This window comes from Serinus canaria, chromosome 9 (assembly GCF_022539315.1).
Source record: "Serinus canaria isolate serCan28SL12 chromosome 9, serCan2020, whole genome shotgun sequence".
Taxonomy (NCBI): Eukaryota; Metazoa; Chordata; class Aves; order Passeriformes; family Fringillidae; genus Serinus; species Serinus canaria.
In genome coordinates, this window is record NC_066323.1 from 14722116 (window position 1) to 14746959 (window position 24844).

At 37.6% G+C, this 24844-nt stretch overlaps 1 protein-coding gene across 8 annotated transcripts in view; it reads left to right on the top strand.

The window, feature by feature from the left end:
• Nucleotides 1-24844, top strand: part of TRIP12 (thyroid hormone receptor interactor 12) — a 78062-nt gene that overhangs the window by 45561 nt on the left and 7657 nt on the right. For 5 of the 8 annotated variants that reach the window (XM_050978191.1, XM_050978195.1, XM_050978192.1 and 2 more), the window contains 32 exons: nucleotides 652-788; nucleotides 1710-1793; nucleotides 3133-3228; nucleotides 4210-4358; nucleotides 4678-4713; nucleotides 4798-4893; nucleotides 5316-5408; nucleotides 5548-5709; nucleotides 7321-7389; nucleotides 7503-7668; nucleotides 8372-8489; nucleotides 8630-8786; nucleotides 9092-9245; nucleotides 9750-9978; nucleotides 10684-10802; nucleotides 11401-11608; nucleotides 12582-12682; nucleotides 12803-12977; nucleotides 13354-13495; nucleotides 14330-14521; nucleotides 15183-15334; nucleotides 16868-17040; nucleotides 17478-17551; nucleotides 17652-17851; nucleotides 18652-18779; nucleotides 19069-19220; nucleotides 19680-19822; nucleotides 21055-21211; nucleotides 22188-22286; nucleotides 22804-22918; nucleotides 23189-23343; nucleotides 23834-23998. In XM_050978191.1, coding sequence (XP_050834148.1) covers nucleotides 652-788; nucleotides 1710-1793; nucleotides 3133-3228; nucleotides 4210-4358; nucleotides 4678-4713; nucleotides 4798-4893; nucleotides 5316-5408; nucleotides 5548-5709; nucleotides 7321-7389; nucleotides 7503-7668; nucleotides 8372-8489; nucleotides 8630-8786; nucleotides 9092-9245; nucleotides 9750-9978; nucleotides 10684-10802; nucleotides 11401-11608; nucleotides 12582-12682; nucleotides 12803-12977; nucleotides 13354-13495; nucleotides 14330-14521; nucleotides 15183-15334; nucleotides 16868-17040; nucleotides 17478-17551; nucleotides 17652-17851; nucleotides 18652-18779; nucleotides 19069-19220; nucleotides 19680-19822; nucleotides 21055-21211; nucleotides 22188-22286; nucleotides 22804-22918; nucleotides 23189-23343; nucleotides 23834-23998 — 4396 coding nt within the window. The remainder of the gene's footprint in view (nucleotides 1-651; nucleotides 789-1709; nucleotides 1794-3132; nucleotides 3229-4209; nucleotides 4359-4677; nucleotides 4714-4797; nucleotides 4894-5315; nucleotides 5409-5547; nucleotides 5710-7320; nucleotides 7390-7502; nucleotides 7669-8371; nucleotides 8490-8629; nucleotides 8787-9091; nucleotides 9246-9749; nucleotides 9979-10683; nucleotides 10803-11400; nucleotides 11609-12581; nucleotides 12683-12802; nucleotides 12978-13353; nucleotides 13496-14329; nucleotides 14522-15182; nucleotides 15335-16867; nucleotides 17041-17477; nucleotides 17552-17651; nucleotides 17852-18651; nucleotides 18780-19068; nucleotides 19221-19679; nucleotides 19823-21054; nucleotides 21212-22187; nucleotides 22287-22803; nucleotides 22919-23188; nucleotides 23344-23833; nucleotides 23999-24844) is intronic. The other 3 variants (XM_050978193.1, XM_050978197.1, XM_050978194.1) reach the window with 2 other exon arrangements.

A 24844-nucleotide genomic window follows, 5' to 3' on the forward strand; every position in this document is an offset into this window, starting at 1 on the left:
ATTGTGGGGCTAAATGTAGGAAGCCTTAACGAGCTATATTTTTGTTCTTATGCCTAGATTTTTTAGTACTTCTAGCACATCCTCTTTTCCCTCTTCTACACCATTAAAAAACCACTTCTGAAGTCTTTTGTTGTCAAGTATGTATTTGAATTTGACTGTTTACTTTGAAGGCAGATGTATTTGTAGTGATGAAGACTGTAGTGTTTAAAACTGCAAATCTAAATAGACTCATCCTCTCAAGCTTGTTCTGACTCTGAAAACCAAGTTGAATGTCCGAGTCCTCTTCTTGCTTTCAGTAGTTCAGAGCTGCCTCTGAAGATGTTCATTGGCCTCAATCATTTGCCTTCTCAAATGTGTAGGTGATTTGTAACTAACAGTCACTTAAAGCTTGCTCATTTTCTCTGTTATATTTTAGTAGACTGCCTAGTCTTGAAATGTTTAATGTCTGTAATGCCTTAGTACTGCCATGGTGCAGGGAGTGTACAGAAAGGTTGGATAATTTTATGAAGGTTGATTCTTCCACAAGTTGCTCATTTGCGCAATGTTCTGGCAGTGATGTACATAAACATTATGTAGTCTTTAGTAGACTTACATTAATAAATCTCTTATCTTAGTTCACAAGGTCTGAAACTTTGTTTTTTGAACCTTTAGTCGGCGAGGCTCTGGCCTGGGCAAAAGAGGAGCAGCTGAAGCTCGCCGACAGGAGAAGATGGCTGATCCTGACAACAACCAGGATGGAGTTAACTCTTCAGCTGCACGGACAGATGAGCCTCCCCAGGGAGCTGCAGGTAAAAAGGAATTTCAGCTGAAGAATTTTTAGTATAGTTGCTAGTATAAAATTTTGCATTTAAAAATAGTTAAATGGATTAAGTTCTGAAGAGTAATTGTTTAAGCTGGTAAATAATGCTGGAAGGTTTTTGAGTCAGAGATCCTTACATTCAAGTATGATTTTATTGGCTGTTTGGTACATGTTTCAGTTATGCTTTTTTGTAGTGTACAAACTATATCCAGTAATCCAGTTGTTAGCTTTTAAGCTTCTGCTTCTTTTAAAAAAAGTAACTTCAGCTGATGCTACATAAATGCTATCAACTGAAAAGACATAAAACTGTTCAGAATAAAGAAGACATGCATTGCCTGTGAAAGCGCCATTGAAACTACTCAAATATTCTACAGCTTTTCTGTTGAAACTGCAACCATGTGTGTACTGGAGAAATTTGTGACCAGTTGAATACTGTTACTTGCACAGTTCTGTTAGATGATAATTTTATCATCTGGTCCTAATTAGTGAGTTCAAAGGAACTATGCAGTAATTATGCTGAAAGGTAGAAAATACTCAACATTCTGTGCTTAAAGGTGGCTACATCAGTACCAAAAGTAGTAATGGAAACTAAGCATAGCATAATACTCAATTAAGAAAGGTATACCTTTATTAAGGATACAGGTAAACCTGTCTGAAACTTAATTTTACGGACTTAACTGGTTTTGGTTTCGTTACATTATCCTTGTGTTGATAATAAAGCCATTCTCTTCAGCTTTTGGAAAGTACTAGTCCTCTAGACTGCTCTGTTTTCAATTGGAAGTTTTACAGGAGTTTGCTGGTGGCAGCACTAAATGCAGAGTGTGCTTTTGATGGTGGAGCCTTTTTTGGATGTGAGTTTTGTGGCTTTAAAGACACTGAAACTTGTATTAATCTCTTATTGTTTCTTTAGCTTCTAGTTCTGTTGCTGGAGCTGTAGGTATGACAACTTCTGGAGAAAGTGAGTCAGATGATTCTGAGATGGGAAGACTACAAGGTATAAAAGTTGTCACTAATTTACTTTTTTGGTTGTTAGCTTGTAAATAACCATACCTGCACAAATTCCGTATGATATTCAAATGGGAAGAGGCTGTATTTTGTTTCACTGTCTGTGAATGTGTTTCTACTCACAGTATTTCTGAAGTAGAGGTTTACAAGCCATGATTCACAAAAGATGCAAGGATGTCTGGAGGGGGGGGATAGTGTCTTTATTCATTTAAATGGTGTGTAATACCCTACTACTGATGATTTTGTAAGAGGAAGTGGGGGGGAGAGAACTAAAAAATCAGTCCTATTAAGTGTGTAAGCTCAAATATGAAAATCTTCTTTGCAAGCATGTTTTAAGTTTAGAGGGTAGGTTAGGCCTACTGTACTCTGCCTGCTTCTGGATAACTTTTTTTTTTGTCCTTGTCATTGATACCCATGCTGCTGTAAGCTTTGACCAAAAAAAGTCTGAATGTTCTGAAAATGCTTGCTTTTGTGCTTGGGCTAAAGAGTCTGGTCTCTCAAAAGCAGAGAATATGACAGGTTTAAACTCAGTATGCATGTCCTGCAACTGGTCTAATGGTTTGGTTACTGCATTGCAGGGAGTCCTGAGATGGTGATCTCCCTTGCAAATGACAGATTTTTGCTAATCTGGATATTTAATGTGGGAGTGCTGTCAGTATCAGTTCACTTGCTTATAGTTCTCAGTAAGTATAGGTAGGCATTAGAAATATTGGGCTAAATTGGTTTTCACTATTAATTATTTTATTGATCAGCAGTAGTTGTGGTTGCTACAGTAAAAATCAGAATCACCCACTTAGTTTAGCTTAAGTAACAGGACTGTAAAGTGTTGAAAATCAATCAAAAAAGAAACCCGCTGATACTTACCAGAGTTCTTCACTCTCCTGCTCATCAGCAAATAAAGCTGTTGAACCTGTTTTTCAGTGCCCTTTTTTTCAGAGTAGTAGTGCTCGCAGGTCCTGAAAACATACCTATTCTGTGTAGATTGAGTTCAGATTTGAAATTACAGCCTGGTGTATCTGCTGCTCTGGCTCTAGGCTTATAACAGTTTAATAGATGACACTACTTTTGTAAAATACACAGCGATGCAAACTCAGTGGGTAACTTTGTAAAGGACCTTACTGCTCTGACACAAACACAAATTAGTTACTTGTTCCTTTAAGGTCATCTTTTTGGTGTTTTTTCAAAATCGAGGTAGCTGCAATCATCTAATCCTAACTCTTTAAGTATCAGCATTCTTGTAGTCTTAAATGATAACATCACGGAATTTAAACTTTTAAAAATATACATAGAAGCTTTGACAATGGCTGTTATCCTCTGTTTGCTTTTAGCTCTATTAGAGGCTAGGGGTCTTCCTCCTCACCTGTTTGGCCCTCTTGGTCCTCGGATGTCGCAGCTCTTCCACAGGACAATTGGAAGTGGAGCTAGTAAGCAAAGTTTGTCTAATTTGACTTAATTCTTTCCACTTCCAGACTAGTAGAATTCAGCCAGTAGTAAATCTAATATTTGTATTAGCTTCGTAGTTTAATATAGTATTTTACATGTTGGAGACTTGTATGTCATGATAGTGCTAGAGCACTTGTCAACAATTCTAATTTGCTTGTCTTCCTTTAAGGAAGAAAAATTTGCCTTAGCTGTATTTCTTTGCTTTTCTTTTTTGGGGCATCCTAATGTTCCCTTCTAGGTGGGGAAGGGAGGGTTCTTGCCTTTTCACCCCTTCCTTATCTTTTTCTTTTGCATGATGGGCTGCTTAACAAAGACCTCTCCAACCCTCTTGGGGTTTTTGCTAGCTTTAAACAAATGCTTAAGCTAGCTTTAAAACAATTAGTAGATGTCAGTTCTAAGTTATGTTGGTTTTAGTTTCAAAAGCATCTTCGGTTTCGGACAGAATGGATTTCATTCAGACGTTATGTCAGTGAAGAGTGTGGGTCCTTAGACTTGTTGCACCAGGTCTGCGCTAGGCAGCTGGATGAGATGTGCACCTTCCAGTCCAAGTCTGGCTTCCCAGGAGAGCCAGAGGCAGCCTGTTACACTGCATGCCAAGAAGAGTATGGGGTGTCATGGGTGCTCCATGTGCTGTATTAACTGGGGGGGTGTTGCAAAGTCCTTTGCTGTACAAAGGGGGGATGGTTTGGGTTCTGGCACCTGCTGTAGGTTGGCAAGATGGCTGTGCTGAGCAGTGTGGCGGACTCCCTGTGCTGACCAGTCTGCACTGGAAAAGCAGCCAAGAGTGAGGTTTTGTCTCCCTTCCCTATTCCCCCTTTTTATGACAGGGAAAGGAAATGAATCTACAAATACAGAGGAAAACAAACTATCTCTGGTCTTCCACTCTGGCAGAAGTATAGCATAACAGTTCCCTTGAGCACTTTCTAATACCTTTTTTCCTTAATTTTTTTCTGGATATCTAGGTTCTAAAGCTCAACAGCTTTTACAAGGTCTCCAAGCCACTGATGAAAGTCAGCAACTACAGGCAGTGATTGAGATGTGCCAGCTGTTGGTTATGGGAAATGAAGAAACATTAGGAGGATTTCCAGTCAAGAGTGTTGTACCAGCTTTGGTAAAGATTTAATCTCAGATTTCTGTTGGAGGATATATTATTTCACTCAATGTCTTAATTAAATTAAATCTTCACTATTTATATTGTCCTCTTAGTGTGTGTGTGTATCTGTCTTATTATTTGGCTTTGAGAGGATGTTTTGCTAAATTTTGATAGTCCTATTAATTTTTTAATAGCTCAAGAATAGACTGTGGTTTTTTTTTGGAATTCTTACTAACATTCACAGTCCTGAGTCAAAAGCTACAGTAGTGATTTGTATGCTTTTTATGATGACATCTAGATAAACTTTTTTAAACAAACAATACTTTTTTTTAAACAGATAACACTGCTGCAGATGGAGCACAACTTTGACATTGTAAGTAGTTTCTAATATTTAAGAAGCTTTTGAAATACTAAAATGTTATCTGAACTTAAAATCAAATATTTGTGTATTTAATAGATGAATCATGCGTGTCGGGCCTTAACATACATGATGGAAGCACTTCCCAGATCATCTGCTGTAGTGGTAGATGCAATTCCTGTCTTCTTGGAAAAGGTAAAATTAAATCAAAACAGTAATAAAACAGCATGAGGTGTTTCTATAGTTTGTTTTAACTTTAGGAAATGCCATTGAGATAGTGGCTTCTTTTCATGGCTCACAAGATAATATAAAGTGCATGATAAGCTTTCTAAAGCCAGGCTTAATCTTTGCTCCCATCCTTACTGAAAAGTGCTCTCTCCTTTACTGAGAACTTTTTGTTGGATTGGTGTTACAAACATCGAAAATGTGTAAATAAATGATCTGTTAACCCTTGGAGTAGCTCCATGGCTGACGGTAGCCTTAGACTGTCAGGCTTGGTCAGAGCTGGCTTCATTAGCATATGTGTCTCGGTACAGGCTGTATGTATGAGTGTTAATCAAGATGATTATTTTTGAAATCTGTTTAGTTGATATACCAGCTTTTTTGTTTTCTTGTAGCTGCAAGTTATCCAGTGCATTGATGTGGCAGAACAGGCACTTACAGCCCTGGAGATGTTGTCACGCAGGCACAGTAAAGCCATTCTGCAGGCAGTAAGTAAAACCGAAACAAGGCAGGTTTGCCTCTGCTAGCTCTTCATCTTGGTGATCTTCTGTTAAGATCAAATAAGAAAGCAACTTTCTGTGACTTCAGCAGTACTGAGAGTGAGAATGTCTGTTTGTTTTGTTATAGGGTGGGTTGGCAGACTGTTTGCTGTATCTGGAATTCTTCAGTATAAATGCACAAAGGAATGCACTAGCTATCGCTGCCAACTGCTGCCAGAGTATAACACCTGATGAGTTTCACTTTGTGGCAGACTCTTTGCCACTGCTAACACAAAGGTTAACCCATCAGGTAAGAAGTTGTTAAAAAAATGGAACATCTTGGTTTTGATCTGAAAGCAGTTTAAAGATGTCTCCAGATATCTGTTTCTTTGCTGTGTATTATTTGCCTTTGCAAGTGATAATAGAGTTCAAGTTTCTGTACTGTCAGGTTGTGACATACCAATATACATATGGACCTTCTGTGGTTCTGTAAATGTGACATTTTATAAAACAAGACAAATAAGATACTTCAAATCAAAGCATGAGTAATGATTTTGTAGTCCTTGTAAGAACAAGGACATTAGTAAGAGGAAGTCCAGTAGCATTTACTGGTTTTATTTTTTCTTAACAGATGGGTTACAAGGTTCTTTCCCCACTTTAAATCAGAACACCCTTTGTTTCAGTTTTTGTGGGCTTTTTGTGCTGTAACTTTTTGGGGGACTTTATGGCATTTTTAAAAAGTTCCTGCTTTTGTACAGTAGTTTGAAGGGATGAATCTGAAATCAAGGGGTTCCTAAGGGCTACATATCCTGCAGTACTGCTGTGTTTGTAAATGAGCACTTAGAATAACTGGTGCACCAAAAGAGATTTTTGGTGATCTGCTTGGTTGGCAGATCCCTGTTAAAGACATGAAAAAAGGAGAAATACTTTGTTTGTTAACAAATGCAAATACTGGAAGCTTCCAGGTAATGGTTTTATGTATTCTTGTGCTGTTCTTAATTTTGCCTACATCATCTTGCTGAAAGACTGCTTGAATCTTTGAGGCAGCTTCTAAGAAGCCAAATGACAGCTTTAGATTGTACTCTAGAAACAGGAAGCACCATTCTCACCAGTAGTAGGGACAAGTACTGATCCTGATCTCTGAAGAGAAGCTACAACCCACCAAAGTAAGATTTCAAGAAATTTTGAAGTGGAAATTTTCTGGAAAAGAGTCTTGAGTTAGCTCTTAACAGAATAGTTGATGTTGGAAGAGAGCCCTGTTACCTAGTCCTAGTTCCCCTGCAAGTTGAGCTAGAGCAGATTGCCCAGGAGCATGTCCAGGTGATTTTTTTTTTTTCCTGTTTTTAAGTATCTCCAAGGATGGAGACTTAATCTCTCTCAGGCTAACCTCTTCCAGTGCTCAGCTACCCTTACAGTTAGTGTTTTTTAAGTTCAGGAGAACTGTTTTTAGCATTTTATTGAACTTTTAACCAGAGCTATTTTCAGGGCAGTCTAAACTTGTGTCTTTGAATTTGCTGTGTTGTCTGTGCTGCATTAGATCAAAATCAGGCTTCATGTAGTCTGTAGAATAGTAGCATTCACTCCTGCTTATTATCTATAATTTCTGTTACTTCAGTTTTTCCCTATTGTTTCCTCCTTTCAGAACCCAGAAGGACTATTAGAGATCAATTTATTAATCTCTAAAGGTCCCTAAAGGTGTTTGTGTTGCAAGGGAGGGTGTTTCCCAGGGAATTTGTAGGAAGCACAGCTGTATCAGGAGATCAGTTTAGGCTGTCAGTGAGTTTAAAAGTGAGACCTGTAATGTTCTGTAAAATGTGATTAGACTGGCCCTACTGGAGAAATTTTATGAATGCCTCAAAATGGCAGCATGTTCTAATGCAAGTTAAAATATTTCAATTTAAAAAAACCTTTCTTATAACAGGACAAAAAGTCTGTTGAAAGCACTTGTCTGTGTTTTGCACGGCTAGTGGACAACTTCCAGCATGAAGAGGTAAGGGTGTGGATGGAGGTGCATTTCTGCTTTCTTCTCAACCCACCCTGTTTCTCTTGAGGGCTCACCTTTCAAGGACTAATGTTTCCCATTTTGTTGTTCCCTCCTTGAAGAACTTGCTGCAGCAGGTTGCTTCCAAGGACTTGTTAACAAATATCCAGCAGCTCTTGGTCGTGACACCTCCTATCCTGAGCTCAGGAATGTTCATCATGGTGGTGCGCATGTTCTCCCTGATGTGCTCCAACTGCCCCACGCTTGCAGTCCAGCTTATGAAGCAAAGTGAGTTCTTACTCTTCCATGTTCTAGGGGGGCTGTTCATGTTCATGCTACAGTGAGTATGGACCTCTAGGCACTTGATCATATAAGTATTCTGTTCTTTCAATTTCTCTCTCTTACTGTGTTTCCCCTGGGATAAAAAGTTGATATAAACTTGTTGAAAGCTTTTATCCAGAGGGGTTTTTTTCCTTTTTCCTAGCTGTTGTCACAGCAGTGCTCGCTTAATTTTGAGTCTGTATTAGCTGCACAAACTATTCTCATTCTAACACAAGCTGAATAATTCTTTTCTTAGTTGTGACCGTGTGGGGGAATGATGTGCTTTAGGTACTTCTTTTAGGGGAAAACATTAACAAAAGTAGCTGCTGTAGAGCTGTTTTAGTTGTCACTTGTTTTCTTTGTTCCATCTCACAAATTTTGACTAACCCTTTCAACTGCCTTGTATCTTTCCCTGTTTTGTTCTGTGTCTTGTATATTGAATGGTATTTCTCCCCTAATTGTCCCTTAAAGGAAAGAAACACAAACCCAAAAAAGCTACAAACCCTAGACCTGAGAACGAATGCATTTCTTAGTGTTCAAAGAAACACTTTTGTCCTGTAGTCCACTCTCTGTTTGCTTTGGGCAGTAACTATCTCTTCTGTGTGGTGTCCAACAGAAAACAGAATCCATATCTGATAGAGGCAGTCCCATGAATAATAATTTTTTATAGATATTGCAGAAACGCTTCACTTCCTCCTTTGTGGAGCCTCAAATGGGAGTTGTCAAGAACAAATTGACCTTGTTCCACGAAGTCCTCAAGAACTTTATGAACTTACTTCTCTTATCTGGTAAGTCTTGCAGTCCTAGGTTTTGGGTGTGGTTGGTATGTTAAAATCCTTAACTTCACTAAAATAAAGCAAACAGTTTTCAGCTTAGATGGACTTGATTGTATACTTCTGGTAAAATACTGTTTTAATGTTCTTTACAGTGAACTGATGCCTTGCCTGCCAAAAGAGGGAATCTTTGCTGTTGATACTATGCTAAAGAAAGGAAATGCACAAAATACAGATGGTGCAATATGGCAATGGCGAGATGACAGGGGTCTCTGGCATCCCTATAACAGGATTGATAGTCGAATAATAGAGGTAGTAATTCCACACACTTGTGTGGTGATGCTTTTCAAATCTGCGTGCGGTTGTATAGGGAATTGAGTGCTTTCTCTCTCTTTAAAAATATCACTCTTGATCTTTCTGAGTAAGAAACACAAGTTTCCTCAAACATCCTGCTGTAATAGTGCACTATTTTGGTGTTCAGCCATACCTAATCACTTACTTGCTGTTCTTACTGAATTTCTGTCACTGTTTTTTCTGCTGTTACCTCTCTCCTCACCTTTCATATAGTTTTCTGTTTATAAGAGATTTCTTAACTTTAAATTCTTCCTTGATTTTAGGCTGCTCATCAGGTTGGTGAGGATGAGATAAGCCTGTCTACGCTGGGGCGTGTCTATACTATTGATTTTAACTCTATGCAGCAAATAAATGAGGATACTGGAACAGCTCGTGCCATTCAGCGAAAACCAAACCCTTTAGCCAGTACAAACACTAGTAAGTACAGCTCAGGAAACACCTGGGCTCTCTAGCTGTGGCTAATATATGCTGGGCTGTGCAGCCATTTACTTAACTAATAAATTTCTTATGGCTTCTGTGGAACATCAAACTATTCTGATTTACATGAATGTAGAAAATGTCATAACAAAGCTCGTACTATTGGCATGTGTGCTTTTTAATGTGTAAGCTCCTCCTGGGAGCTGGGGGTGTTCCTGGCATGGGATTTCTGAAACGGTTCTCTTCATACAGCTCCTTTATTTAAGGAAGACTCTGTGAGGGCTTCTTACTGTTACACAGAAATACATAAGAAAACTGAGGAAAAAAAGATTCAACTCCTTGAAAGAAGAGGTTTTGTACCTTCTTACTCACTTTGACTTCTGGTTCTTGAATTTTATTTTCTCAGTTTGAGAGCTAAATTGAATCAATTTTAACAAAAGAAAGTGATGGTCAGAGCAGAGATGCAAAGGTCTGTCCAGTGATTCCTTGTGCACTTTCTCACAGGTGGACATTCGGAATTGAAGAAGGATGATGCTCGAGCACAATTAATGAAAGAGGACCCAGAATTGGCAAAATCCTTTATCAAAACACTGTTTGGTGTTCTTTATGAAGTATATAGCTCTTCAGCTGGACCTGCTGTTAGACACAAGTGCCTTAGAGCAATTCTTAGGATAATTTATTTTGCTGATGCTGAACTCTTGAAGGATGTGCTGAAAAACCATGCTGTTTCAAGGTGGGTTTCCTAACTGCTGCAAATGAAACTAATTTTGAGCTTACATCTCAAACTTGTGATTACTTTTTTTGAATCATCTTTTTCAGGGAAAAATGGTACTTTGAGTCTTACTTATTTTCCAGAAGCTGAGGCTGCCAGCTCTGCAAGATTTTTTTTGCATTATAGATTTTGCAGTAGTTGCCAATGCTAGACATTCTTACTAGAAACTTGGATGGCCTCTGGCTGTGTGTACTAGAAGTGTCAAATATTACCCTTTATTGGTTTTTTGATTTCTAAGACTTGCCTATGAAATTCTGAGGGCAAGATAACTTTTCAGGTAATACCAATTGAATGCCATTAGTGTCTGTTACTCTTCACATTGTAAGTTTTATTCATGAAACCTCTCCTACACATTACATAAAAAGTTGGGGATCTGCGTATGCAACTGAAAATACACCAAATAATTTTTCAGAGACAGTACCGAGTTCCAGAACACTGTGTTTATAAAAGACTTGTCTCCTTTATGCCATGTTAAAACTTGGTAAAAGTGAAATAGGTAGGAAGATAACTGTTTCAGTCCTTTTATTGATAGCTTTTATAAAAGCACTATGAAATTTGTTTTCTTTCAGTCTCCAGTGCTGTGTATGCAAGATGAACTGACTTGATTTAAAAAGAAAAACTCAGCCAAAACCCACAAAGCTAATTCTAATTAATTATCTGTTTTAGTCATATTGCCTCCATGCTGTCGAGTCAAGACCTTAAGATAGTAGTTGGAGCCCTGCAGATGGCAGAGATTTTAATGCAAAAGTTACCTGACATTTTTAGTGTTTACTTCAGAAGAGAAGGTAAATGGTGGTTTCTTTTTTTTTCTCTTCACTTCTTTATGTAGTATTAAAATGTGTGTCTGCTGTTTCCCAAGCTCTAAAAATTGAATATTGTTCTTTACTAATAATGGCAGACCTGTGCAAGATACTTCATACTTCTAGGGAGGAGCTAGCCCAGGCTCTGGAGGAAACAAGCTTATGTTTTCAGAATCTGAAGCAAGTTTGTAGAGGCTTACTGGATACTAGTGAACTCACTGAGGCTGAAGATGGCTCACTAAAATTTCATGGGAAGTTTTAGTGGAGAAAATTGATCAATCTTTGGCAGGAAGTCTTTGTACTAGTCTTTGCATTTGAGGTTCCTTTAGCTATGGTTCTTACTGCTCTAATTTTCTGTTTTTAAACTATGTAGGTTAACTTTTTGAAGAAAAGATTGAACTGCTTTTCAAGCTTAGTATTGATGGGTGGGGTGAGCAAATAGTCACAGTCAAAGCAGAGGTTCAAGTAACACTCAGTTCTACATTTTCAAACACCCTTGTTCCTATGACCACATCTTTACCACCCCCTCCTCTCCCCCTACCCCAGACCAACCCACCAAACAAAGGTCTCTTCTTTTTCTAAGGGGTGATGCACCAAGTGAAAAACTTGGCAGAGTCTGAGGCTTTGCTAACAAGCCCCCCAAAAGTATGCACTAATGGATCAGGAACCCTGGGAACCACTACAACCATAAGTACTGGGACAGCCACTGCTGCCAGCAACGCAGCTGCAGATTTGGGCTCTCCCAGCTTGCAGCACAGCCGGGAGGATTCCTTGGATCTGAGCCCACAGGGGTAAGTGCACTTCCTGAAGAGTAATCTACATTCTGGCTTTGGGTCTTTCTTGTAGGGTTTTGGGTTTTTCTTACCTTATTTTTTTTAAAAAAAGTCTAGGGTAACATGGGCTGCCCACATTGTCATCTGCATTTCGCTGTGGTATTTTCCTCTAAAGAATTAATTTGAAGTGGTGTTGAATTTTTCAGTGGGTAGTTTTGATTCATTTTATATTAAATGTTTAAAAGAAGGGAAAAAAGCAGTGACCTGATAGTTAGGTGATAATTATATTAAATAATTTTCTGTTTTGGGAGACTGTCAAGAACAGCAGCTTGTAGTCTCGTCTAACTGTGGAGGACAGTGATTCTTTGAGAGCTATGGGGCATAGTTCCTTTCTGCTGGAGACTGAAGAAAAAATAAATTGTCCTTAAGTTTTGTTGAAAGGCAGTAATTTAGAACACTTGTAGAATTAAAATACAGTGTAGGAATAAATTACTAGTTTGCTTTTATTTTAAAGGTCAAATATTTGTCACTTTAAACAGGAATTGAAATATGCGAACTTGTGAAGTGTAGTGATTGATGAATAGAAATGCCATAAATTCTGAAAAGAAGTGTTTTCTGTGCCTTTGTATGGGAGGCATGTCAATGTTGGTTAGTATTTATTCCATAGAGATTTGTGGAATTTTTTTTTCATTTTAAGCATATTCAAATAAATGGATGAATAAACGGTTACACAAATTAAAGCTTGAAAATCACGAGAAACCTCTGTTCACTGTCACTTATGGCTGTATTTGGCTGCTCATAATAGAAAGATGACAGCCAGCAAAACTTTCTTTCTGGATGAAGGTAGTGAATATCCTTGTTACGGGATGGGACCTGTTCTTTAATTCTCAAGGAAGTAGTTGGCAGATGCATCTTAAACTGAGAGAGGGATGTGTGCATGAGTATGTCTTTGTGGGTGGAAATAAGTAACTTTATTTTTAAATTTGGACAGACGACTGAGTGATGTTCTAAAGAGAAAAAGACTGCCAAAACGAGGGCCAAGGAGACCAAAATACTCCCCCCCAAGAGATGATGACAAAGTAGACAATCAAGGTAAATAATTCTGAATATATGATACTCTTATCTGCTTTTAAAGTAAGCTTATAAACTGCAGAAAGAGCTAGCTGTGATAAACCTTCTGATTCTCTTATATTTTGTCTTTACTTCCTCCAGCTAAAAGCCCTACAACTACGCAGTCTCCTAAATCATCTTTCTTGGCAAGTTTGAATCCTAAAACATGGGGAAGATTAAGCACACAGTCCAACAGTAATAATATTGAACCAGCACGAACAGCAGGAGTAAGTGGTCTTGCAAGGGCTGCTTCCAAGGATACCATTTCTAATAACAGGTACACACACAAAAAAAATCACAGTACTTGTAACGTGGGGTTGACTATGATCAGGTGATAAGGTAGCAGCTACAAAGAAGTTGGAGCTTAACTGCACTTAAAAAGTTCTGGGAAAAGAATCAAGAAATTAAGGTAGAGAAAATAACATCTGAATAGTTTAAAGTTGCATGGTGGGGAAAAATTGGAGAACTGAGGAAAAAAAATGCAAGAAGTGATCTGTAGAGAAAAGTATTTGACAGTGTTGGAGAAAAAGCAAAGGGTTTTCTGTGACTGCTGTTTAACATGGAGAAAATTATACTCAGGCTGTATATATTTGTAATATTGATGTATGCAGATGCTAAGTGTGGCTGATTGCCTTTTGTGTGCTTCTTTACAGAGAAAAAATTAAGGGCTGGATTAAGGAGCAAGCCCATAAATTTGTAGAACATTACTTTAGTTCTGAAAACATGGATGGAAGCAATCCTGCACTAAATGTATTACAGAGACTTTGCACTGCAACTGAACAACTCAACCTCCAGGTTAGAAGTGGCAAACTTACTTATAGTGGGGGGCAGTAATTTCTTGCCTTGATTTATGAGTCATTATGACTTGGAGTAATTTTTCAGATTGAGTGTGTACACTGTGACACACACCACTTTTATGATAAAAGACCAGTCCTAGCAATGTGTCACTTGCATAGCATTTCACATTGAAAAGTTCTACAGTTAAGTGTCAGGGATCAGTTTTATTCTTAAAGAACAATATTGTTTGTAGTAAGAACTTTGAGACTGGGGGGAGAAGGAGAGGGGAGCAGCATTTTGTTAAAATTATAGAAGAAATGCAGATTGGGGTGAATGTGGTTGCATGTCAAGAACTTCAGCCTTGCTTTTCAGACAGTTGTGGTCCTTGATGGGTGGTCCAAACATGCAACTTCTAAACCAGCAGAAGAGCTGAGCTGTGTTCTGTGCTTTGATCTGAGCAATCGTTAAAATACAAAACTTTCCCACCTCCTCTCGCACACAGATGTCACGTAAAACATACAGCAATCTGAGTTGTTAGGGTTTTGTTAGTTCCAAGCAGAAAGGCACCCCTGCTTGGAGCTTATCTTTACCTTGCATAAGATGGAAATGGCACCTTTTATTTCTCTCCAAGTAGAGAAAATGTAGATGTTGCCAGTAATGTTACCCCTTGAACAGAGACATGCTTATCCTCAGATTATTTGCCCTGTGTTGCTGCTTATATTGAGTTACTATACATTCCAGACTTTCTTTTTTTCCCCCCACCCTTTAGAGCTGTTCCATGTAGTAGAAAGAAAGCTAGCATTTCTTAAGCCTGTAATACCTGGGTAGTAAAACACTCTTGATATTTTTCAGGTGGATGGTGGAACAGAGTGCCTTGTAGAAATCCGTAGCATTGTCTCGGAATCTGACGTCTCCTCATTTGAAATCCAGCATAGTGGGTTTGTTAAACAACTGCTGCTCTATTTGACATCTAAAAGTGAAAAAGATGCTGTTAGCAGGGATATCAGATTGAAAAGATTTCTTCATGTATTTTTTTCTTCTCCAGTAAGTTTTCTTGTTTATTTTTTTTTGCATTCTTAGTTGTCTTTCTCTCAGTTTTTTTTCTCAAAAAAACCATCTGAGAGGTTTTGTGTTTACCTTATCTTAAAGGTGGAATACAGAAAGAATGTTTTGTTTATGTCTAAGTTGTATAACACTGCAACTTTCACATTGTTCAGTGTCTTTATAGGTCATGAACTGTTTTGAACAACCTGTAATTACAGAAAGTTCCACATAGCAGTGGAAAAAATGCAAAGATGGCCAAATGTCTAAGTCTTGAACAACTTAAAAGTTTTTTCTGCCTTTTAAGAAGTTGATATGGAAAGAGTTTGGATAGTAATATTATCACTTAGGACTAAATGCTGCAAGAAACGAATGTTTTTAAAGGAAGAAATTTAAAGTGGAAGAGAGGAAAGCAGATAACTAAAACTTCCAAAAAGCTTGTTGTTCATGGTTAAGGTTGAATACTTAAAATCTGTTGGGCTATTCAGTTGAAACCAGGAGAGAAGAGTACATTCTTTGAAACAGGTCTTTGGTAAACTTGTGTCATTTCGTCATCCTGATACTGCTGCTACTTTCAGTGAGAGCAGAGATTCTTAATTTATGGTATAAATTGTTTAGGATGTTTTAATTTAAGCAGGTAACTAAAGACTGGACTATATTTCAGCTTCCTGGAGAAGAGCCCCTTGGAAGATTAGAGCCATTAGAAAATGCACCTTTGTTGGCATTAGTCCATAAAATGAACAACTGCCTCAGTCAGATGGAACAGTTTCCTGTTAAAGTGCATGACTTCCCCAGTGGAAATGGAACAGGGAGCAGGTAAGGATTAATGCTCAGGTAACAGTTTTGTTGGAAGCTTTTGTTTTCTAAACAGCACTAAAAGGACATGTGCAAGTAGAAGTACAATTACAAGAGGAGGTAATGAAAACGTCTGACTCTCTTAAAGAAAGAACCAATGACACAGTAGGGTTTTTTTTTAGTTAGTGGAAGATGGAATATTTTACTAAATGTTTGCTCACCATCTTGAAACTTCTCTCACTTAAATTGGGGGTGATAGATAAAGTTTAAATGCAATCTCTAAATTTACCCTTTAAAAATCCAAATGTCTTCCTTGTCCCCACGTAACAAGCACTAGAAAGAAACAATCCATTGCTTGGACACTGATGTATTTTAATGAGAGTAATTAAATTGCAGAGAGTGTATTACAGTGCTCAACTTTGTTATTCATCTAAGTTCTGTTCTCTAGGATGATAGTGGATTAAGTGATAAGTCTTGGCTGTGAATAGAGTTTAAAATAGCTGTAGGCCTACCCTGAGTCTGAAGATACAAAATAAATTTGGAATCCAGCTTTGTAGTTGTGTTTTAAGTAACAAATCTGAGGGAATAAAGACCTGTTTCTACAATTTCTTTTCTATACCTCACACTATAGCATTAATCTAACATTAAAATTCAGTACTTGTTTTTTGTGAAACTTAAAATCAGTGGGAATTAATGCAGTACACAGATTTCTTATTAGAAGAAATTAGTGTCTCAATACTGGCTTTTGCAAATAGTATGTGCTCTGTAATCTCAGAATGCTTCCTTATGTGTATTATTTTTGTAAAAAGTGGGATAACTACTAAAATTAAAAAGCTGCGAATCATAGAAGCAAAATCCTGCTGTTCTTTTTGGTAGAAAATGAAACACAAGAAGCCAGAGTGCTGTAGCATTGTTTGACTGCAAGTTTTTCTGTGGATTATGTCAATGAGGATTTTGAAGCATTAAGTTTTGGTAGTCTTTTACTAGCACCTGGAAATAGAAGCAGCCCAAGATAAGAGGCTTGTTGTATAAAACCAGCTAGCTTGAGTATTGATAGTTTGGTGAGGTGGAATGTATATATAAACTATTCTTGGCAAGAAAAAAAACAGAGGAGCTTTCAGGTTTTCTCTTTGGGCTCTTATTGAAAAGAATCTGTTTAAGTGAATACTTGCATTTTCAATGCCTGTTTCTGACCCTTGTGGCACTGCACATAAGCACAGCTTTAAATCTGTGCCATCAGCTGACCACTGAACTACTTCAGATTTCAGAGATGGTCAGTATAGGCCATATTGTAATCAGACCTCAGGCTGGGCTTTCTCTTAATTCATGAGAATCTTTCTTCCAGATTTTGTTCAACTTGGATTCTGGTGTTCTTGTAGAAGAAAAATTTTTATCCAAACCATGTTAGCATATTTTTAGAGAAACAGTCTGGCAAATAATACTCTGAAGAAGTAAAATTGTAAATGCATGTATAAGCCTATTTTACTGCATTTTAATGCAATTGTGGTTATTAGATTCTTTGTGTAGCAACTTTTTTTCACAAATTATTTTGAGTTTTTCTCTTAACAGAGGATCCCAAGCTTTAAAATTCTTCAATACGCATCAATTAAAATGCCAACTGCAAAGACATCCTGACTGTGCTAATGTGAAACAGTGGAAAGGTGGACCTGTGAAGATTGATCCTCTGGCTTTGGTACAAGCCATTGAAAGATACCTTGTAGTTCGAGGTATTTATTTATTACACAGTCACTTGCATTTTCCTTTTTGGAATAGTCCTGCTGTCAGTGTACAGTCTGTAAAAACCTGTGAGGATTATGCTGAAGACAAATGGAAGGTACCTATGAAGATGCCTTGCTCACAAGGGAGGAGATTAAAGCTGTAGAGAATCTTCCTTTTCTGGGACAAACTGTTTCCTGTAGTAAACAGTTCAGTCAGAATACTAACAGAAGTATTACTGCTTTACTGTCACACTGGCTGTAGCTTGGCAGTCTTGATGCCAGGTGTTGATACTGAAATTTGTTCTGGCAGTTTGAATCTTACTGTTTTTAACTGATACATTTTAGAATTGTTTTAAAAGTTTTAGAAGTTATAACACTTAGAGTAGCAAAGCGTTGTTATCTTTTTCACGAAAAAAAGCAAATGAGGATGTCTTCTCTTGCCTCAGGCTATGGAAGAGTTAGAGAAGATGATGAAGACAGTGATGATGATGGGTCAGATGAAGAAATAGATGAATCTTTGGTAAGCTTTTGCTCTGGGAGTACAGGGAGTGTGAGGAGGGCCTTGAAGAAAAGCTATGCAGCAAGTTTCCTAACTTGTGTGGTTGTTTTGTTTTGTTCAGGCTGCTCAATTCTTAAATTCAGGGAATGTGAGACATAGATTGCAGTTTTACATTGGAGATCACTTGCTGCCATACAACATGACTGTGTACCAAGCAGTCAGGCAGTACAGTTTGCAAGCTGAGGAAGAGAGGGAGTCTACAGATGATGAAAGTAACCCACTAGGAAGAGCTGGGATTTGGACAAAGACTCACACCATTTGGTACGTTACCTAGAGAAACCCAGGAATAACTTCTCCAGTTTAATAAATGTATATACATCAAGAAATGTAGAATATAGCTGTCTGTCTTCCTTTTTATCCCTTTGAAAAATGTGGAACTTTCAATTTCCTGATGTGCTTGAGATACTTAAAATTTAGGAAGAATTCATTGCTAGCTCCTTCTTTCTAGCTCCTGAGTAAAGCTGGTCAACAAGAAATGGGGAATTTTAAATGACACCTGCTAGATAGGGAGGAACCATTCTTAGTGTTAGATAATTAACCACAAATAGTAGAGAATGTGCAGTATACAACTAATGGTTGACTTCATACTAATTTTCCCAGTTGATTGCTGTGAAAATGAATGTTTTCTGTGGCCATACTTTGCAAGAAACATTGACATATAACTGTGCTGAACATCTTAATATTCAGCAGTCTCTTTCTTTTTAACATTCAAATGCTAAAGAAAAAAGCAAGCAGATAAAAACCCATAAAACAACAACCAAAAAATGCCAAAACCTAACCTACACCAACTCTCTAACCTCAGTCACTTTGGGGTTTTGTTTATACATTCACCTTCTCTTCTTCCAGTTCATGGAGCCAAAGGGTCCCTGTTTTTTCTCCCCTGTAAAATACTTTGCTTCAGAGGCTGGATCATATCTCAGTGCAGTGTTCTTGTCTTTCTGCTTTTAGCTGTCATTCAAATAAAGTTCTGGAAATCTGAGAACTAACACCTTTAAAAGTGCTTTTGTTTCCCTGTAAGTTAGCATTTCAAAACATATTTCTAACTTTTGTTTGCTTTTTAGGTACAAGCCTGTGCGAGAGGATGAAGATGGGAATAAGGACTGTGTTGGGGGTAAAAGAGGAAGAGCACAAACTGCTCCCACAAAAACCTCCCCTAGGAATTCTAAAAAACATGATGAATTGTGGCATGGTGAGTGTGGTGCCTTGCTATATGTTAGATTTCCTGTCAGTCCCTCAGAACTTCCCCAATGTTTACTGCCACTATAGTGTTTCTTTTAAAGCAGGCATAGTATAAAAATAGTAAGCATATATATTTAGCTGTATATTAATACTAAAAGTTAGATATTTACTGAGTTGTTTAACTGAACTGTTGCTGTTAAGTGAATGCCATGACTAATACTGCCTAGGCTCCTAATAATTAAATCTTGGGAAAAATTCTAATTGAATTGCTTTGCTAAGATGTTGTTTTTTCCTGCTAGATGGCGTATGCCCTTCGGTGTTAAATCCACTGGAAATTTACCTCATATCTACTCCGCCTGAAAACATAACATTTGAAGACCCCTCATTAGATGTTATTCTTCTTTTGAGAGTTTTACATGCTATCAGTCGATACTGGTATTACTTGTATGATGTGAGTAGAGCACTTTTAAATCATTTTGATACTTGATTCAGGACAAAACCATCTGTAACATTTTAAATAACCTTTCCCCCTCTCCACTGCCCCTCAAGAAGACAGAATAATGCAAGTACTGCCATCTTCCACTACATGTTTGTCTAACTTCTGAGAAGATGAAGGCTGCAAATTCTTACAGTCAGTCATATTTTCTTCATACTGTTTTGAACACAGTAGCTATGCTTTGTGCTTAAAGTTCAAAGACCAATAGTATTCCTGAAAAGGAAGTCAGTAGTAAACATCTACTCAGTCCTTCTTTTATGTCTGAAACTCTAGATGAACAAAAGAGCACTGAAAGTTTTTTTTTAACTTTCCATGCTAAGCAAATTAGAAGCATTAAAAATCTTTTTTAGCAAAGACTTGCTATTTCTTTCATCATTTCTCTAACTAGAAATACATTGTTTTTATTTAACACAGAATGCAGTCTGCAAGGAGATAATTCCAACCTCGGAGTTTATCAACAGTAAACTGACAGCAAAAGCAAACAGGCAGCTTCAGGATCCTTTGGTAATTATGACAGGAAACATCCCAACTTGGCTGACAGAACTGGGAAAAACATGGTATGAGTGATTTGCTGTGTAGTGTCTCTAATTCCAGTTAAGTAGGAATCTTGCCTGGGCATCACAGTGCATCATCCTTACAGGACTTGAGAGTGCAAAATGTAGTCACAGAAGTATTGCCAAGCTACATAGTGGCATGGATGTTTATACCTATATTGCATAGTTTAAATCATATTCTGAGAGGTAGACTATGTACAGAGTTTGGACCACTTCTTACAGGAATTGCTGAGCAATCGGAAGGTTTTCCACTGAAATTTTGATTATTCAGGTGTTTTTTTTCTCCTGTTAAACTGCTTAATAACATTCTTACTGTACCACTGTATTTATCTTCACACATTCAGTATGATACACAGGAAGATACGTTTATAAACAATACTGATAAAATAATAAAAATAATTTTTATGAAGCTATATACATAGTACTTTGTAGTATCTGTATACAGAGTACAAGCTGTAAAGTTCTTGCACTTGAAAGAATGAGAAATTAGAGTTGACATGCTTGGGTTTTTCAAGCCTGTTAATTGCAGTATTGTTGATGACTGTGAAAATACAAACTCAGAGAAACTCTTAGGCTTTTAAGTTTTAAAATAAGATCTCTAACTTGCTTCATAAACGTTCCAGATAAGATGATGAGCATGAATGTATATTCTTAAACATCTGTAGCATTATTTGTTCAATAAAACTGCCTTTCTACATAATGCCAATGGAGGACCAAACTGTTTGCATACATGTGCCTTTGAGAATAGTGGAAGTGATAAATTAATACAAGAAGTTTCTCTGGTAGTCTTTCACAGATTATTTAGAGTATTTTTTGCAAATGGTGGAAGGTAGAATAGTGGTGCTGCTCTAGGCAGGTTCTCATGTCTTTCTGCTGCCAAATATGGGAGCTTGAGTTTAAATCTTTGATCTGTTAGATTTGTTAATTGTAGAACAGTAGTGAACAAGGAATTTTATTTTTTGATGTAAACTTTGCACGGCCAAGGCATTCAAGTGTTTTGAGTTACTTTTCAAGAGGAGTCAAAAGTTTATGGAATTTGTCTCCTTCATATATTGCATTTCTCAAAACTCCTGCTCTAAGCATTGTAATTAAAACTAAAGTGCACTTTGGAGGCTGCTTTCACCACAGAGTGTAATAAAACACTCATTTTGGACATACTAGATTTCTGTTATGCTTTAAATGTTAGTCTGAGGTGCTGCTTGGAGCACAGCTGACTAATCTAATGCTCTTCACAGCCCATTTTTCTTTCCATTTGATACCCGCCAAATGCTGTTTTATGTAACGGCCTTTGATCGTGACCGAGCCATGCAAAGGCTGCTGGACACTAACCCAGAAATCAATCAGTCGGATTCTCAGGATAGCAGAGTGGCACCACGGCTGGACAGAAAAAAAGTAAGTACATCTTCTTTAAAATGGAATGAAGGATCTATTTGTTTTTGTGTTGTCTATAAGAATATAATGGGGAGCAAGGCTTATTTATGGAACTTGGTGTTTTGGTGGTATAGAGAAGGGGAGGTGGGTTTGTTCCTGCAGTCCCCCAGCAGAAGGCGTGGTGTCTTCTCTGTGCCGGCCACATGAGGGCAGGAGGAGCACCCTGACATAATTCCTGAAACTAAACTCCAGCAGTGAACACAGTTTCAGACAGCGTTAGTGATATTTCCACATACTGGCTTGTAGACTTCTGTTTTGCTTGATTCTCAGAAGAAATCAAGTAATGAGATTTAGACCCTTAATAAACAAAAATACTGTCCTTTTATTTGGGGAAGGTAAATCACCTGTCACAACATAATAAAAGTAAGCTGTGACTGTTAAATTTGAGGGAGTCTTGGATGTCTGTCTTGAATCTGGAGATAGATTATTTTAAAATGATATCTGCTATACATACTATATGACCTCGAATACCCGTGGGGAAAAGCAGCAGGAGACACAAGAATCAAGTTCAAAAAGAATATAGCTGCCTACATGTAGGAATCCCAATGCTGTTGGGGTTTTTGTTTGGGTTTTAGCATCTTTACTCTATTGTCTTCTCTACATATTAGTTTGAGGTATTCAGTGTCACATGACAATACTTTGCTGTATCATAGTCCTATTTCCATACTCTTGGCAAGAATAGTACCTATGAATTGCACTGATGTAAGTATGTATGGCATTGTTTTTTCATTTTCTGTTGAATGCATTCGTTCTAAACAGTTTTCGTATAGAAGCAAAAGAATTATATCAAAGCAATAGCTTACAAATTGTGGAACTGACTGGAACTATTGGCTTGGGGTGGAAAAATGTGCATAACTGATTTTTACCTATTGTAACTGCCTTGGGAGCTGGAACTTAAAGCCATAATTTCACTACAAAAAATTTCTCTAATGTGTAGCGCACTGTGAACAGAGATGAGCTGTTGAAACAAGCAGAATCTGTGATGCAGGATCTAGGCAGTTCAAGAGCCATGTTGGAAATCCAGTATGAGAATGAAGTAAGTAATATCACTGCAGTCTAATTTATCCCTTTTTTACTGAAGATTAATACAAAATAGCTACAGCTTTCTTAAAATGGCTTGGTCAGACCCTTTGTCTTTCATGTTGCTGGTGCTAAAGAATTTTATTTTAATTATCCCTGATCCATTTGGTTGTGATTTTTAGTTGCTAGGAGAAGCTCTTTGTGATGTAAATTTCCTAATCAATTGTAGTCAGCAGAACCCACCTTTTTTCTAACTCTTAAGCAAACAGTGTATGTTTCCTCTATATATGAGCACTAGGTGATAAATGCTTTTATTCTGCTGTTTCTTGACCTCTGTTATGTGGTCTTTCCAGGTTGCCTCTGTCATGCTGTGAATGTTTCTGTAGTTAGGTTCCCTTGCCATGTAGTTTTTTTTTATAGCAAATAATTTATAATATTTCTCAGACTAAGTAAAGATTTTTATATTCAAACTGACCTAATGGACTTATCTATCTCATTCCCCCTCCTCTCCCCTCACCCTCCATCCCATGAAGGTTGGCACAGGCCTAGGCCCTACACTAGAGTTCTATGCACTTGTATCTCAGGAACTACAGAGAGCAGACTTGGGCCTTTGGAGGGGAGAAGAAGTGACTTTAGCCAATCCAAAAGGTAATTGCTCTACTACCTAATCTATAAATATTGATTAATATTGAATTGATTTTAGGTTGACTCAGTTATGTAAAGAGCACCTCCGTTTGTGGTCAGATAACGTGCCTGATCATAGTGTGTGGATCTTTGTGGGTTTTGTTGGGGTTTTTGTGTGTGGTTTGGTTTGTTTTTTTTTTATGAGGAGGTTAGGTTAAGCTTATCTGAATGCCACTTGCATCTTGAAAGAAACTAGTAAATACTGAACTCTTTTCCTTCTTTCTTCCTCAACAGGAAGCCAGGAAGGTACCAAGTATATTCATAACCTTCAAGGCCTTTTTGCACTTCCTTTTGGTAGAACAGCCAAGCCAGCTCACATTGCAAAAGTTAAAATGAAGTTCCGCTTTCTGGGAAAACTAATGGCCAAGGCAATCATGGACTTCAGACTGGTGAGAATGGAATAGAAAATCTATTCTGAAGGGGTCACATAGAAATACTAGTTTTGACTGTTGAGGGATAAAAGCATTAAGAGTTAAGGTATTACTTTCAGCTCCAGAAGTAAGGGCAGTCTGAGGTGGGGCAGGGAGGAGGACGAGCATGCAGTGAAGTTTTGTAGGGGAAAAGGGTAATACATGTTAAGGATCTTTACAGTGGCTTTTGAGACCATGGAGTAAAAAGGAAAAACCATTATCTGCTATGTGTTGCAATCTTTCCAGTCTTTCAACAATGTTTTGGGCTCATTGTTACTCCAGTTGCTGATTGCTTTAATAGGCAGTCACTTTTCTGACTGTAAATGTCTGAGGCAAAAACACTAGGATATGGTGCTTTGGTGTGTGCAGAACTTTGAGATGGTATTGTAGATCTGCTCAAGAGATGAAGTAGTAAAAGAACTTTTGGAAGACAGTTCAATATTAAACAGTTCAGTGCTTTGCTTTCCAGGTGGATCTTCCTCTTGGACTTCCCTTTTATAAGTGGATGCTACGACAGGAAACCTCCTTGACATCGCATGACTTGTTCAGTATTGATCCAGTAGTAGCCAAATCAATATATCACCTTGAAGATATTGTAAGACAAAAGAAAAGACTTGAACAGGATAAAACTCAGGTGGGAAAATAACCCTAAGAATGGAAGAGTGCATCTTTACATGTTTGGGTTTTATGAGATAGCAGTAATTCATTCAGCATGTATCATAGGGCTTGAAACTGATTGTAATAGTGATAATTACTTTGTTGTCACACAGAATAGTTTTAATGTTATTAGATCAGTGGCTAATAATTATAAAACAGTCTTTTTCCAAAGTCTAGCATGAGAAATTCATTATGGGATTCTTCTGTGTGATTAAACACAGTCCTAGAAAAGTCTAAAACTGCCAGATGTTTGCCTAACTTCTCTTTTGGTTCACTTTAAAAAGACTAACCAACTTAAAATCAGTAAAAAAAAAATCTATCCTTGCTTCTTGAACAGTCAAAATTTTTTTTACTGGTTGGTGTAATCAAAATTTCATATTTCATAGAAGTGCCTTTTATGTAGGATTTTTTTTCCCCACTGAAGAGCTGTATGCAGAACTGAGGTGAACTGTCATCATGCATGAGCATACAGGTTCTTTCAGACATACATTAATTTTTCAAGGATATCTACTCTTAGCTGAAAATACCACAGTTCACTCTGGCACTAGTGGTAGAAGGTCTTTGGCACACATGGTTTTTCCAGCATCCAATGTTAATAGATGGCAGGAAGTAATAACCTAATTTATATTCTTAATACATCTGTCTGGTTTGTTACTAGTGAAAGTATTGCAAGTTTGTGGGTTTTGTTCCTCTTTACCTCATTGTATCACTCTCTCTCCTTGGTCATGGCTTTTAATTTCCCAAGAATTTGAAAAACCTGAAACCTGGTGGATGAAAGCTGAAAAATGTCAATATGCATGCCAAATATGAATGCCATTAACTG